We start from the raw sequence: 18,048 nt of genomic DNA, 5'->3' as shown, positions 1-18,048 counted from the left end.
ACCAACAAAAATCCACCATTTTAAAAAATGGTTTTGGTCCTTGTTTCTGTTACATGTGTGTTGGAAAGTTGAAAATTTGTATCTTTACATATTTTGGGCCAACGAATCCAATTAAACAACTAAAAATATTTAAAAATGAACATAACACCTAAAATTTAAACGTTTACCACAATTTTACTTGGGCGAGTCCAATCATAAAAATGCTAATGTAGCTTGATTTTTTTCTTTTTTTTAGAAGCTGTCCTAAATAGTTAAGTTATAGTTATTACAAAGAATTGGAGAATGGTCTTTTTTTAAACAGAAATAAAAACGTGGTCAAATCTACTTAAATTTAGTGCTTTAAAACAGGTATTTTGATAAATTAAACAAGAAAAAAAAGGTGGTAATTTGACAGTTTTGTAACTGAAACAGTTTTGGCTACATCAAACTGTTCTTTTAGTTGATGTTGACTAACTGATTCTGTTTTCTTTGTAATTTTATAGAATCTGATCCTAAAAAATTATAGTTTCAAAGGGGGAGAATTACATAAATGCAGATGTATATTGCAAATTTTTTTTTTTTTCTTCAGAAGTTGTATTAAATAGTTTAGTTGGAGTTATTTAAAAAGAATCAGATTGCGGTCTTAAAACAGAAATAAAAACATCTACAAATTACTTAAATTTATTACTTATAAAACATTAGTTTCATATTTATCAAACTAAGACAAATAAACTTAAAAAACAAAGGCTTCAAAACAAATAGAGCACTTGGAAAGAAGTTCAAAAAACAAAAGTAATATGCAAAAGTAATATTTATTAGTTGTAGTGTTATAATCATTCACATCAATGTTGTATGTTTGCCCTGATTTTGTTGTTGGGACTTTGATTACTGCAATCAAACTCAACAATGGTACCCAACAGATATCATCTCTCTGTGGCCAAATGAAGTTTTGAAAAGGACCATGAGGGTGCATAATCTTAATTTGAATATCATTTGCAGTAATATCTCTGTAACCATGCCTATCCACCAAAAGGAATTGTACTTGCATGCAACAAAATCATTTAGATTTGGTACAATTAAAACATCAGACATTACTGCTTTTGACAGTATAAACCTGTCAACACATTGATGTTCACTTGTTCTTTTATAAATAACTTTAAATTTTAAAATGGGTATGTAATGATGATAACTTCTGGTACCTGGAACAGTTTTTCCTGTTTCAAATCGCTCCTTTAGTAGCTGTCACCTTGCATTAACTGTTTCTTTGGTAATTTTATAAAATATGATTGTGTTTATTTTAGTGATGCAAGACTCAAGCATATAATCAACTGTCAATATCTGGTTTTATAATGATCTTTGCAAACTTGTTCTTGCTGTTATTCTTTTAATGGTACTGCCTATGCCATCACAAATGCATTTTCCATGGCTGCAAAAAATACCCATTCAGCCGTAATCTCAAAATCTTCCTTATGGTGGCATAGATTTATAAAGTTTTTATGGTTTTTATAATGAGCAGAACATCTATCAGAAAAAATTTTTTTTTATTGATACCATCTAAATATTCTTTAATGTACTCTACAATTTTCTTTTGAAATTCATACACAAAGCATGTATCATGATCATTGTTATCACTTAAAAAACAGAACGACCTATGCTGAATATCTGCTTTAGAAATTTCCTTAAAATATATAACAGCAGGATGTAGTGTACATTGTTATTCAAATGATAATTTTGTATTTCATCCTGTGTAACAAAATGATAGTTCTCGGCAAAATCTGCCTGTATAATACATTCATTGTAACCTAAATTATTTTTTAGCTCTTTTAAATAGCCAGTTTGGCATTTAACAATATGAATATGAAGTTAGTTGATTAATGTGAGAAACAACTTGTTCTTTATATTCAAATAGGTTAACTGAGAAATTGTGATCTATCTAAATGTCTGTGATCTATCAGTACTTTGATTAAATTAAATTTCTTCTACTTTATCAATCTCAATTAGTTCCTCATCTAAAAATGCCTTAAAATTATCATAACCTGGACATTTGGCACAACTATGAACCATGCATTCATTATTGCTTGTATCACATATTAATTTTGGCATTAAATCTTTTTATGTAACATTCCATTGGACAGCATTTACAAGCAATATTAAGTTTTGATGGTGAATACAAACACATACACAGTGTGTACCCTTTGGTCCCACACTAATACACCATTTTGGATGCAAACTACAAAACTTTGAAAATCCTATTTTAAAATGAGGGTATTTACTTTTGAAATCAATATAAAGCTCATAAAGGTTGCACAACAATAATCTTTTTTGTTGTGGAGGACCACTTTTAACCTTAACACAATCTTTTTTACCAGGCATAATTCTAGAACGTTAATCTTGTTGAAAAAAATCTTGAACCAAAGCTGTAAGAATAATAGGTATTTTTTGGCCTATTTTCTCATCAGGTATAGCAAGAATTCCATTTTCACTTTTAAGTTTCCTAGCACGTCGTATAAGATGTTCAGAAACTTCAAAATATTTTGAAGCGTATTTTCTAGACCAAGATTCAGTTGTAAGTGTTAATATTTGAATTTTTTTTTTAAATGGTTCAACTTTAAGTTTTTCTTTCATTAAAATTGTCAAATGATCAAGATCATTTGCTTTTTTTATATCTGTAGGATGACTGGAAAAAGTTAAGGCTACACTTAAGTTATTTATATTTACTTCATAAGTGCTTGCTACTCCTACTTCCATTTTTGTGTAGGCTTAGACTAATTTTCTTTTTGCTTTAACAACTCATTGATGCTTTGCGACTCCATGAACTTTAATTGGTATTAAAGAGTTGTCTAACTGTTATTTATTACAAGATTTACCTTTAACAAATGATACATCATCATCAATACATCACCATTAAGTTCATACTCCATTTCGTTATCAGAAATATCATTACAATTTGACAAAAACTTAATACATGAGCAAGAAAATTTCCATCCTGGTTTACAGTCAAGATTTTTTGATTTAAGGCTACAAGCCATTTCAAGAGATATGGTTGTTTGACCTAAAATAAAATCATCAATTTTTAATAAACATTATACTCAGCTTCTACATTTATATAGATATATTATATAAATTTATATATTTTATATATATATATATATATATATATATATATATATATATATATATATATATATATATATATATATATATATATATATATTTCCTTTAACCTTCTTTTTGTATCATTTTAAAACAACACAACACTCAGCATTCTTTAGTAGAAATATCGGTCCCAAAACCTGCTCATGATGATAACAAATAGTCTTTATATCTTCGTATGATGTAGTCTCAAGCAAGCCAGACCTTCAAATATAAGTATCTTGAAAATCCTTTTCTAGATTACAAAAATCTTTTAATACTTGTTTTCGAACAAAACATATTTTGTGATATTCATTATCTAAAATTTTTCCAAATCCATAAGATTCCACTTTAATATACTATTATTTACTATTCCTAAAAAAGATGCAATAAAAATGTATAATTCATTCAATGTGTTCACGAGGTCAAGATTGTCCAGGACTAGAAAATTTTACATCATTAATGAGCATTTTAACTTTAATTTTATAACGTTATAAACATTTCTAAATAAAAAACCACTAAAAAAACAGAAACAGCAAGTCAGCAACATCTAAAAGAACATTTCGATATAGCCAAAACTGCTTCAGTTACAAAATTGTCAAATTACCACCTTTTTTTTCTTTAATTTATCAAAATACATGATTTTAAGCAATAAATTTAAGTAGATTTGACTATGTTTTTATTTCTGTTTTAAAAAAGACCACTCTCCAATTTTTTTGTAATAACTGTAACTTAACTATTCAGGACAACTTCTTAAAAAAAAAAAAAACAAGCAACATCTGCATTTTTGTGATTGGACTTGCCCCAGCAAAATTGTGGTAAACGCTTTAAAAAGTTTTAAAGCGTTTACCACAATTTTGCTGAGGCGAATTTGTGGTAAACAGCAAAATTGTGGTAAACGCGGTAAAAGTTTTAGGTGTTATGTTCGTTTTAAAATATTTTAAGTTGTTTCATTGGATTTGTTGGCCAAAAATATGTACTGGGACAAATTTTCAGCTTTCCAACACACATATAACAAAAAATAGGACCAAAACCATTTTTAAAAATAGCGGATTTTTGTTGAATGGAGGTAAACTTAAAATAGCTATATCTGAAAAACCAATTGAAATTATTTTGACAATATTATACAACCGATTGAAATTAATTAAGACAATAAAATTTTCAGTACGTCCATAATTTACTAAAATCTTTAAGTGGTTTAAAAATCAGTAAAAACTGAGACTTAAGGTTGCATTTTCAAAAAAAATTGGATGTTTTCACATGGAATCGCCTTAATTGGAAATTGTTTATAATCATCAACAAGCAATTGCATTGCAAATAACAAATTTCTGGCATATACAGCATAAAAGTATACACAAAAATGTTTTCAAAAAGTAACTGCTGTCAAAATAAAACCACCTCAAAATAAAAACTTTTCTGAAAATCTATTTTTTTTTTTTTTTTGCAATGAAACACAAACCTTGCTTATTTTTTCGAATGACTTTAGCTCGTTTTAATTCTTCCTTACAAAATTTGATTTCATCCTTTGCTTCTTCTATTTGTTTTTCTAAATTTATAAAACAAAAAAACTTTGAAATATTCAACATTGTTATTATCTTTTTTTAAATACTTATAAATAACATATTACTTTTATATTATTTAATATGTATTATCATGATTATTACATTATAACTATTATATTATATATAATTTATTAATTCTATTATTATTTTATTTACATATTTTCAATATATAAACAGATAAAATGGCAATGACGAAATAGACAATGGCAGACAAATTTACAAACGTTGTATATTGTAGTTTAAAAAATTATAAAATTTGAATTATAAAAAAAAGTTAAGCCTCTACATTTTAAAACCTAAACACTAAATTGTTATTTTATTATTATTATTATTATTATTATTATTTTAAATTTACTGAAAACCCAAAAACATAAACATTAAATGTTAAAAATAAACATGCTATCAGAAAAAAGTAGTAAAATTTACACACCAACATGTTCATATAAACTTTCATAATGTTGTCTTTCTTTTATATTCATTAAGTATGAAAGATGATGTTTGCGAAAAGAGTATTCACAATGATGCAACATTGAAATAATTTTTTGGTACATCATGTTTCTAAATGCAAAATGCAATATGAAAGAAAATAATCTGATAGTTTGACTTATAATTAAATTTAACTAAATAAAATATCAATAGAATAAAAAATTGTAACAAAACTATTAGAAAACATAAAAAATAAAAAAAAAGCTATTATTATTTTAGTAAATATCTTGCAAAAGCTTTATAAAATTACAAAAACTTAAATAAAAACTTATCTTAAAAATAATTTTTTAAATTTTAATCTTAATCCAATTCCAAAAATTACCAAAAAATATCATTATTTTTAATATCTTTTTCTATTAATTTTAAAACACAAAGTTGTATGAACTACTTTCAAATATCAACCCTTGGAATTAGGAAAAATGAGGTCGGCAATAAAATGTCGATCTCAAACTATTAGAGGTCAGCATCAGATCGGCAAAAAAAATTTGACACAAATGGGTTTCCATAAAACATAGAAAACAAGGTCGACAACTTTTTGCCAACCTCAAACATTTTTAGGTCAGCAGTTAGATTAGCATGCCGAATGCTGACCCTTATTTTGAGGGCTGAAATACTGTCAAGATTGTTAACAAGATATTAATATTACATATTATTAAATGAATAAAATTATGATTTCAAATTATGAAATTGTGATTTTATAATAATATATATAAAAAAATCAATCATTAGTAGAATAGTGAAAAAAAAAAAAGTAAATATAGTAACAAAAAGTAGTAAAAAAGTAAAATAGGTCCATCATCAATTTTGTTACTTATAAGATGTTATAAAACTAACTGCAAAAATTTTCCACCAAAACAGGATTAAATAGACCCTGTTTTGTTCAAACAGTGTTTGACCCACCCACACCTAACCCACCTCCACCAGCCAAAAAAATATGCAAATATACTTATAAATATGCAAATATATTGTTCTACATAAAATTGAGATTTTCATTCTATATTATAAGCATTTAATTTCCAAAATAATACGAAAAAAATATTAAATAATAACTCAGTTATCAGAACTTTACAATTGTTTTTTAAAAATTCAATGCTGAGTTATTAAAAATTGCACAAAAAGTATTACTAAAGAGATCACCAAGATCATTCAGCATTTTAAAAATCCACAAAATTTTATTCTAAATATAAAGCCTTTATTTCCTTCTTTCTACTTGTCTTCTTTAGATCAGCCCTAGGGAGGAGAGGGGAGGAGGGGTGATCTAAAGAAAATAAACAGAAACAATTATGAAGATTGTTTAAAAGAAATAAAATCTAATTAAAGAAAAAATTAAATCTAATTCCATTATATTTAATTTCAATCAAAATTTTGAAGAGCAAATGCTTTTTAAAATATCATAACTGTAGTGGTCATTGAAATATGTCTTGGTTTGCAAAAAAATTTGCATTTTACCAGTTTGCAGATTGCATTTTACCGACTATCCATTTATGTGACATTTATTCAGAAAATATTAAGTCATTTAAAAAGCATTTAACCACAATTTTTTTTGTTTGTTTAGGAAACAGAATGTTTAAAACAAATTTTTTAAATTAAAAGACTTTAAATTAAATATGTTTTGAAATTTAGAAATTTAAATTTAGTATTGAAGGAATGTATAGTAGTTAGTATAGTTTGCTTCTTATCCAATATTGAGTAAAGTTCTTATGATGAAAGTTATACACATAAATTATATTTACAAATATCTTGTTGGTAACTGATAAAATCTATCTATAAATTGTTTATAATCGTTATTAAATTTATTAAAAAAGTAAAAAACAAACAAACAGCAACAAAAACAAAACCAACTAAATTGCAATAGTCTGATCAATGCAGTTTTGTAATTAATAAATGATATCAATAGGGTACCATTGAGGTTCTAAAAATAGATTTGAAACTTTTTGCAAAGCTTCCTACGATCGAAATGCGAACAAGCAATAAAAAATGCAAAGAAACCAAAATCAAAAATACTAATTCAGAAGAAAATGTGTATAAAAGTGCAATAAAACAATGTTATTAGGATTTATTCTCATCAGATTCTTGCTACCTTGAACATTTGCCAGCTAGTGTAATTCAAAAAAATAGAAAGAACTTAAGATTCAATGACAAACTTGGAAAAAAAGGATAAAAGAAAAATAAAGCTTTCGAAATTATATATTTAAACAAAAAATTTACATTTTGTAGATTTTCTTGTCGAAAAGAATGCAAATAATATTCACATAGAGGCAAATAATATGTATAATCATTACAAGGGTTGAATTAAGCGATCGCGATTTGCGTCATCTTGAAAAATATCTGGTCTTCAAAATTTTAATATATGCAAAACCATGTACTTTTTTTTATGGAGCAAATTAACTTAAATTTGTTAGCAAATAAGTATATAAAACAAAACGAAACAATGAACTTACGATGAGAAAAGTAACTTTTATAACACACTTATAACAATGTTATAAGTGTGTTATAAAAGTATTACTTTTATAACACACTTATAACAACTTTTACAGTTCGTTCTTTGTTCAAACAACATAAGTAATCTCAAATTTTAGTTGAAGTAGAAAAGTATCTTAAAAAACAGAGTGGATAGTCAAATAATACTAAAAACTTCAGGAACTTAATCAAATATATGCCTTATAAAAAATGTTTAGCATTTCTAAAATATTATTAATGGTCCATAAAAATGCGTGTTAATTTTATAATCAACCAATAAAAAATTTTAATTGGTAGACTTAAAAAATTATGTCTTTACGGACCAATAGTAACATTTTTCATAATAATAAACTTTATAAAAAGTTTATCGTTTCGTTTTTTACATTTTCGTTCAAATAAGTATTAGTTTAAGTTCCTAAAGTTTTTAATATTATTTGAATATCCACTCTATTTTTTCTAGATGCTTTTCTACTTCAATTAAAGTTTGGAATTACTAATGTTGTTTGAACAAAGAATGAACTTTAAAAGTTATAAATGCTTTTTAAAAGTAATAACACTATAATAGTGTTATTACTTTTATAATGCAGTTAGTGACTAGATTGTTATTACTTTTGTAGTTGTAAGTTTATTGTTTTGTTTTGCTTTTTTATAACTTTTTCACTAATAAACTTATAATAATGCGCTCCTTGAAAACAAAGTACATGGCTTTGCAATAACTAAAATTTTGAAGACTAGATATTTTTCCAGATTTTGCAAATCACGATTGCTTAATTCAAACCTTGTATTATAACAAAGAAATTTGAAAACATTAGTTTTGATGTAAATATAGAATTCAGCATTGTTGATTTTAATACTGGAAATAGCTATAATTTTATTGTTGATTTTCTGTATCATTTAGTCCTTTAATATGTGAACATAAAAAATGATTTTATCACTTTAATGAATCTCAATTTTCTACTTTTATGACTTTCTGGGACCAGCAAATTATCAACTTTCATATTTCAGCTCAAGGATTGTGAGGGTTAAAACAAAGTCTTAATAGTTATCTGTAAATAAGCATAAGCATGTATCAAATTTTGTAGCATTAGTGATGTGGCTATATTTCAGAAGTGTAGAATTATGGAGTATATTTATTTTCAATTTTCTTTTCATAAAAGTCTATGAAATTATTTGTCTATAAAAGAATTTATAATTCAAGATTTGCTTTTACAGAAACAAGAAACTATTTATATTGCACTATTTTAAGCGTGTGAAAAGTTTACTAAAAAAAAAAAGAATTGTAAAAAAAAAAATGTTTATTTTGAACGATTCAATGTTTAGATCCAAATAAAAATAAATAATTCAATCAAAAGTTATTTGATTGGTTATTTGATGGAGTAATATTTTATTTGTTGGAACTAGCATCTTAATTTGTTAATGTTACTTCATAATTGGTTGGAATACTTCAAAGTTGTTTTACTTCTACCATTTTCTCGTGCTACCTCAGCTAATATCTCTCTACATGCTGAAAACCAAACCACTTTAATCTTTTCTGACAAACTTTGTTTGATACAATTTTTTTCTAATCTCTGTCTAAGATTATGACTTCTTTTCATATATAGTTAGAGTCGTACCTAACATCCATCTGATCATCTTCTCTTTTGAGTAATAATACTACACAATATAAATTTTAAATAAATATGTATAGTTTTTATTTATTTAGGTGCTGGATAACAATCCTCTCACTCTCAGACAAGGTCTGAAAGCACATTGTAAATATAGCTGAACAAGCTTTACCTTGTACTTGAGCCACTCATTTATTGTTGTAAGGTTGTATCTCTTTTTATACAAATGCTATCATGATTGCTGCTCAAACAAGCTATTATCTTAAGTTGGATCAACCAAAACTCATTCTTGCTTGGCTTGTCATTCAGCAAAGTCAATAGGAGTTTGCTTTGCTTTCACTGTATTTATTCCTTAATGCTATAAAAAATTTTATTCATCTAGTTTTTGTCTTCCACATCAACAAAACCTCAAAACTGTAACCCATCTTTAACCATTTCTTTGTTTTTTAACCTTATTCTTTGCTTTCTAGTAACTCATAACTTGAGAGTGGTTGCTTGTTAGTGAATTTGTGTAAATTTCCTTATATATATATATATACATATATATATATATATATATATATATATATATATATATATATATATATATATATATATATATATATATATATATATATATATATACATACATACACAAATCCTCCACCACAACCAAATATCAAAGAATCTTTGTCTTATTTTAAACTGCCGTTTTTGGGAAAAATATCTGATTCAACTAAAAAAAGACTGAATTTAATTGCTAAAAGATATTGCCGTTCAGCAAATATTAAATTAGTATTTATCTCCCTGAAAATTTCTAAATTCTTATCCTCTAAAGATCCTATTCCTCTAGAGTTCAAATCGTTCGTGGTGTATAAATTTGTATGTGCAGGATGTAACTCCTATTATATTGGCAAAACTACTCGCCATCTCAAGACCCGGATATCTGAACAGTACAAGAGGGACAAAAAGTCTCATATTTATAAACATCTCCATGCTAATGAAAATTGTTTCATGCAAATAAATGATAAGTGTTTTTCTGTGTTAGATTCGGCATCTAACAAATTTGAGCTAAAACTTAAAGAAAGTATTTTTATAGAATGGTTAAAAGCCAGTATGAATAAACAGGTTAACCATGTACAAATGACACTTTCTGTTTAGCTGCTATTTTTTATACATATTGCGTATCTTTATAACCTATTCTTTTGTTATTTTCTATTTCTTTTGTATGACATGATAAACTTTTTAACTGATTTTAATGTATTTTTGTAATTATATTATTATTAGTTTGTATAAGAATAATTATATTTGTATTGTTGTTTTTTTTTAACACCTTTATAGGTATTTTTAAAAATTTTAAATATTTAATTTTAACTGAAGATGACTAGTGTTAGTCGAAAGATGTATTGTAAAAAATGGTTTTAAAAATTGGAAAATTTGCCTTGTTTATAAATATATATATATATATATATATATATATATATATATATATATATATATATATATATATATATATATATATATATATATATATATATATATATATATATATATATATATATATATATATATATTTATATATATACACACATACATACATATATATTAGGGGGATTTATAAATCACTTTTTTTGAAAATGTCTGCAGCTCTCACCTTAATGTGTTCTATATGATAAAATAACACAATAATTTAAAAGTTTTTGAATAAAAATATTTTTAGTGGTGCCCACTAAAAATATTTTTAGGGACTCATGAAATGTTCAAGACCCTTGAACATTTCATGAGTCCCTAATGTTAATAAAAAAAAAAAAAAAGCATTTTAAAATTATGTCTTGTTGGGTCTCAAATAAAGCGAAATTATATAAAAATTTTAAAAATAATTATCCATTTGTAAAAAAAGTCTTATTTAAGATTTTACTGCTTAGAAAATGACATTTTTTAACTAAAAATAATAAATATGCGTTTTTACAAAGTTTTTTAGTTATAACTTTTTTTGAATGTTTTTTTATAAAGTAATTATTATTTTTGAAGTTTCTATATAACTTTGCTTCTTTTGAGATCCAATGAGACTTTTGAAAAAAAAAAAATTAATAATATTAGGGGCTTATTAAATGTTCAAGGGTCTTGAGACACCACTAAAAATATTTTTTATTTGAAAAACTTTTACTTCCAGTGTTATTTTATGATATAGAAGTTTGAAGTTGTTGTTAGCCTGTAAAAAAAAAAATAATAAAGCTTGTCTAGTTAATGTTATAAGTCAAAACAATTTAATTCAAAACAATGTTTGAAACTTGTTCCTAGTTGCTTTTAATACAGTTAAAAAATGTTTTGGCTTACACTTAAAACCATAAAATTTCTTTAAAAAGACAAGTAAAATTTGATGCTTTCTTTAATTTTTCCCATGGTATTTAACTCCTGGTGGGAAATGAGCAAGTGAATAGCTTGCTTTTTCTCATACTATTGTTTCATTTTTTCTTTAACACCTTAAAAACATTATTTTTAACATTGAATATAAAATATTTTAGATAATAATTGAACTTATAACATTTAAACTTTATTACATGTTGCTATCTAGATATTACAACTTTGCAGCTTTCGATATTACTATGATATATTGTTAGCTAAATATGATAGCATTGCAACTAGCTACAACATAACGACAAATCAGTAGCTAGCTAATAGCTACATATCACAGCTATGTAGGTAGTGATATTATTATGATATAATGATAGCTACTTATTGTAGGTATGTAGCTATATATCATAGTTTTTTAGCTTACTCATAGCTTTTTAGCATTCTTAGCTTACTTTTAGCTTTTTAGCATTTTATACTCATAGCCTACTCATAGCTATATATCATAGTTTTTTAGCTTAATCATAGCTTTTTAGCTTATAGTCAGCTAATTCTATAATGATATCTATACAAATCACTGGTTTTAAGTTAGCCATTTTGAAGTTAAAGATCCTTGTGGCCAAAATTACTTTATCCTTAGTTTTAATTTATTCAATATTTGCATGACAAAAGCAAAATGGTACCCTATACAAAAAAGTTTTTTCAAATAATTTAAACTCAAGTTATAAGCATTTTGTTTAAGTTTTCCCTTTTCCAATTAACTTTAAATAGAAAAATACCTTTATACATAAAATTTTATAAAATGTATAACTGAATAAAAATAACACGATCAATAAATAACACTTTAAAGTCTAACTTATATTTATTTTATTTTAAAAATAAAACTAATACTAGTGCTACAAATGTAAGATATGTAAATTTAAAATTATCCTGATATTTGTTAAAAACAAGTTCCACTTAAAAAAATTTCAAAACAGAAAATACTTTTTTTTTTTTTTTAGGATTTAGTAAGAAATGGTGCAATTAAATTATATCTCACAGTAAATGAAAACAAAATATTTTAATGTAAATAAATATAAAATGAAGTAGAAAAACAGTATTCTTTGTTCAATTACAATTTTTGCTTTGTCAAAAGTCTCTAGTTCAACTAAAATGCATTAATATAGCGCAAACATTTTTTAATAAAAAAGGGGAAACCCAATCTAATTGTGTAATTTTACAACACCGGATAATATGGTAGCTTAAGTGAATAATAGTGCAATATATACTTAAAATATAGGCAAAAATCACATTGCCACAACATATAATTTTCTTGCAGCTTTTTTTTCTTTGTTTATACTATTTGATAACTATGGCATATTTTTATATCACAAAATAAAAAGATTTATGCATAATTTTTTGCTCAAGTGATTAGAAAGTTTATTTTTATTATTTGTAAAATTCACAATAACTATGGACTTTTTCTTTCTGATATTACATAATATAAGTTATTTTTCTGATTTATGATGCAACGTATTTACTAAATTAAAAAATTTAACCTTTCATCTTCATCACACTTGGTCATACTCCATTGAATTATAGTCCTTATAATAGTAGCAATTCTTTTATCGTCTCCTGTTCCGTCTCCATCAAAAAGCAATCTTCTGCGAATGATTTCATCTTCAATAAAAAATATCCTTTATAAAACAAAGTTGACACCAAACTAACTAGAGAATCGACAATCGATGGTTTTACTTTTGTATTTTACTTACGACCACATTTATAACTTCTTTATTATAAATACTGAAAAGTAAAGAACTTTGACGTACCTTCTGTCACAGCAGCCATTTTTTAAAAAATAAATACCCTATGGATACCAAATACCGTAGGTTATTCGGCTATTTTGAAATAATTATTTTAGGCTTAAAACTTCTTGCATTATAAATATTAAGTTGTCGTGGTAGCAATATTTTTATTAAAATACTTGTCTGCAGCTAAAATTTATTAGTAATAAAGGTTAGTTTTATCAGTATTGTGTTGAAACTTGCGAGTAAAACAATCATAATTTGAAAAAAAATACCTGACCAACTTAACAAAGCAAAAACAAAATCAGAATTATTCCTGCTGAATTAAGTGCGAATTTCATAAGAACTGGCGTAAGTGCGAATAGGCGTAGGTGGGAACTTGCATAAACGGTTAGCACGGATCCTAATAATGCCAACCTAGCTGACCCACAAACGTCATTTATATGGGGTGATAGCGTAAACTTCAAGGTACCCTGTGATACAAATTTTTAAATCTTTTAATTTTGTCCGCGGAAAGTAGTTTAATTTGAATGTTCAAATTAAGTGGAATTTTGACTTTATAGTGCGACAATAAAAACACCCGTAAAATAAGAAACACTTTATAAAATAATTTATAAGTTTTAATTATTTTTTTTTAGGTGCCCTAAGAAGTCCTTATAGTCTTATCACGGAGCACTGCGGAAGAGCATTTAATAGTAAGTTCACGCCTCCTATTAAACTATTTTCAAAATAATGGTTACATAAGTTTTCTACTATGTTATACCATTTTTTGTTGTAACTGTTTTATAGCTACAACAGCCATTTTCATTTTATAGACCAAAATATTGATTTACTATTTAAAGCGTGGTTTGACTTGGCTTATGCATTTCGTAAAAATATCCGCATCTTCTAAGGTATAAATAAAATTTTTGTAAAGATAACTGCATTAAAAAATATAAAAATTTAAATAAGATAATTAAAATAATTGACAAATAAAAAGTTTGGAGGGGCAGTCAGAGGACAACCTTATGAAAGGGAGAATAGTCCTTCGAAGTGCAGTAAAAATCTTTTGTAGGAATTTGTGATCAAATAAAATCTTTTCTAAATTTTCAAAAGATAGGTGTATGATAAGTATGATAAATTAGTTTAAATAATTATCTCCCTTAAAAAATTATCTCCCTTAAAAAAGAGTTATGTAAGATTATTTTATTTTATTTAATAGCATTTTCATTTGAGAATAGTATATTTCCTGATAAATTAAATTTAGCTAAAATTCACCCAGTTTTTAAAAATGGTGATTGTTCTTCTGTTTCCAATTACCGCCCTATATCACTACTCCCTGTCTTTTCAAAAATGTTTGAAAGGGTAATTTTTAATAGAATTTATGATTACATGACATTAAATACGCTTTTATACAAAAATCAATTTGGATTTCAGAGATACTGCTCTACTGAACACGCTATTATTGAACTTTCCAATAAAATATCTATGTGCTTTGATAAAGGGGAACAAGTACTTGGAGTATTTATTGATCTCTCAATAAATACTCCAAGTACTTGTTAAGGCATTCGATACCGTTGATCACGGAACTTTGCTTTCAAAGTTAAAGCATTACGGCATTAAAGGCCTAACATATAAGTGGGTTAAAAGTTATCTTTTTAATAGAAAACAGTTTGTTGTCCTGGAGGAGTCAGGAGCTCTTGATATTGATTGCGGAGTCCCACAGGGATCGATCTTGGGACCTTTATTATTTTTAATATATGTTAATGATATGAATAAAGCTTCTCATAAAATATCGTCAATTATGTATGCAGACGATACAAATTTATTCTACAGCAATTCTGATGTAAAAATATTGTTCGAAACAATGAACACTGAACTGGAAAGCTTTAACCAATGGTTTATAGCTAATAAGGTATCATTAAATTGTGAAAAAACAAATTTTACTCTCTTCCATAAAATAAGACAATCAACTAATCTCCCGTTAAAGTTGCCAAAACTGTCAATTATTAAAAAAGAAATAAATCGAGTAAATTATACAAGATTTTTGGGAGTAATTTTTGATGAGAACCTATCATGGAAAAAACATATTAGTCTTATTGAAGCAAAAATATCTTCTGCTATAAGTGTATTATATAAATCTTGGGTTATATAGGGCCTTTCTTGATTATAAATCACGCAAAATGCTTTACTTCAGTCTTGTTCATTGTCATCTCTCTTACGCTAATATTGTTTGGGCTAATACACACAAAACTAAATTAATAAGATTACAGAGGCTACAAAACCACGCATGTAAAGCGGTTAACTATTTAAAAAGATTAGAAAACCCTTCCCCTGTAATGAAATACATGAATGTGTTAAATATATCAAAACTTAATTCGCTTCAAATATTAATATTTATGTATAAATATAAGAATAACTTGCTGCCAAAAGTATTTTCTGATACTTTTACAATGGCGTTTTCACAAAAATACAATCTTCGATCAAATAGCAACCATAACTATCAATTGAGCAGAGTAAAATCGCAAGTGTCAAAATTCTCAATTATTAACCAAGGCCCGTCATTATGGAATCAATTAAAAAATAACAACATAAAAGATTTGAAAAGCACTTCCTCTTTTAAACGACAAATGAAATTGCATCTCCTTAACTTCTGATATATATACGAGTATGTTTATATATGTGTGTGAAAGTATGTTTGTATATGTGTTTGTGTATGTGTATGTATATATATGAGGATGTATATATAAGTTTTTATTCTTTACCTTGTATTTTTCAGAAAAAATATTGTAAATTTACTAAAGGCATGTGGGCTTTAAATGTTATTAAATGTTATTGTAAATTATGTTATTGAGTTTTATTCTTCACGTAGTATTTTTCAGAAAAAATGTTTTATTGTAAATTTACTAAAGCCATGTGGGCTTTAAATGTTATTGTAAAGGGGCTCTATGAAAAGATTGTGGTGGCACCAGTCATCCGTATCTTCTTTGAGCCCCTGTCTGTTTTATATATATTCTTTGTGTAACGTAAAAGTTTCATTGTAATTTTATTATTTTATTTTTATATATACAGCGAAGAAAAAAAAAAAAAAAAAAGAATTATTTCCTTGTAATTTAAGTAACTATTTCCTCGTTTTTTAATCGTTTGTAATTAGTAATGTATCGTTACCCAATATAAGTTCAGGTTAAATTTTGTATAATTTGATTTAGTAAAGTTGGATTTAGTGAATTGCCACAATGCTAAATCAAACAAAAGTTTACGATGAAAATCGAAAATTTGTGTCTCTGTCTGAAATTTTGCTTGCACTGTCTGAAAAAATGTTTAATACAGCTTATTGCTTTCCAAGCAGACCAAATATGCTAACTGTACGAGGCAAAGATCAATATCAGTGATTCTCAAAAAAAGATGCCAGAGAAGCTGAACAAATTGCATCTCGAGTTATTTCCAATTAGGAATTATCCTCTAAAGGAACTATTTGACTTACTAAAGCTATATCTGGCTTATCTGGTGGACCACCACTTACAATTACCCAGATAAATAATTATGCTTAAATACTTTTTACATGTATATTCAAATAAAATCTTTAAAAAAAGACGCAAAGTAGGTTTCGGGAAGTATATTTTTAACAAGTTTCTAATCACTTTTAAAAACAAATAATTTGAATGTTTACAAAAAAATTTCTGAACAAAGTTTAATATAAAGATAAAGTATGTATATTTTAGTTTCAGGTCAAATTAGTGCCCAGCCACTATCAAGCGCCCCATTATTGACCACTTTAGCTCTTTTTTTATACGGGATTACCAAACAACGGATTTAAGAAACTGGTCAGAACTGTAAGCCTAACATCAAGCAGCAAGATGGTAGAGCCAAATTTCAAAAAAAAATTTCATAAAAGCAGGTCAACACTTGAGTGATTTCTTCACCTGCAGTGACTTAAAAAATACCAACGGAAAAGGAGATTCTGGTACAGTTCGGGTTATTGCTTCCTGCAATAATTTATCAAGTCTTGTAAATTATTTTATTCAATTGCGCTAAATTTTTAGTGGATCTTTTGTTAAGCTCGGAATTGATGGTGGTAAGGGTTTTCTCATGTTTTGTCGAAGCATTGTTAACACTGCGTTAAGGGTTGATACCAGTTCACCGCCTCAAAAATAACCTCTCACTCAAAGGACTGACAAAGACATTGGAGCTAAGTGACTAATTCTTCTTGTGGTATCAGAAAATTTGCCAGAAACTCACTCCAACATTGAACAAATCTGGTCACTGATTAATGCAAAACTGGGCACTGATTAATGCAAAAATGCGAACACTGAGCTCAATCAAATCTAGCTTCAAATATTTTCAGCAATCTGGCGGGATTGTTGCTTGTGCAAAGTTGTTTGTTTCGTTTATTTATTTATTTATTTTTTTTAAAAAGAGAAAAGAAAAAAAAAAAAAAACATGATTGAAGCATTCAAAAGTTTCAATTTAGTTTGTAAAAGCTTTGGATTTATCCTTCAGCCGGATTTTGCTGAAACGATTGAAAATATAAAAAAATATTACTTAATGATAACTGGTGCAAGCGTAACACCCAAAATTCACACTGTCTTCTATCGCATCAAAGATTTTAACCTTTATTTTGAAAATAGTGATCGAATATTACAGTAATTGGTAACGTTTTGAGATCTAAGTAGCAAAAAACTAACAAAATATAAACTAAAACTGCCATAAATTCTTAACCAGTAACCAATA

General features: G+C 26.3%; 1 protein-coding gene across 1 annotated transcript in view; it reads right to left on the bottom strand.

Moving 5' to 3' along the window:
- The window catches only part of LOC100215405 (THO complex subunit 7 homolog), a 36,972-nt gene extending 23,464 nt beyond the window's left edge, over positions 1-13,508 (bottom strand). The window contains exons 1-4 of the mRNA XM_065817131.1: positions 13,363-13,508; positions 13,093-13,213; positions 5,104-5,231; positions 4,571-4,657 (exon numbers count right to left, since the gene is read on the bottom strand). Of these exons, the coding sequence (XP_065673203.1) occupies positions 4,571-4,657; positions 5,104-5,231; positions 13,093-13,213; positions 13,363-13,381 (355 nt within the window). The 5' untranslated portion in view covers positions 13,382-13,508. The remainder of the gene's footprint in view (positions 1-4,570; positions 4,658-5,103; positions 5,232-13,092; positions 13,214-13,362) is intronic.
- Between the last annotated feature and the right edge of the window lie 4,540 nt (positions 13,509-18,048).

The sequence above is a fragment of the Hydra vulgaris genome, chromosome 14 (assembly GCF_038396675.1).
Source record: "Hydra vulgaris chromosome 14, alternate assembly HydraT2T_AEP".
Lineage (NCBI taxonomy): Eukaryota > Metazoa > Cnidaria > Hydrozoa > Anthoathecata > Hydridae > Hydra > Hydra vulgaris.
Note: the sequence above shows the minus strand (reverse complement) of the source record. Positions and strands in the feature narration are given on the sequence as shown.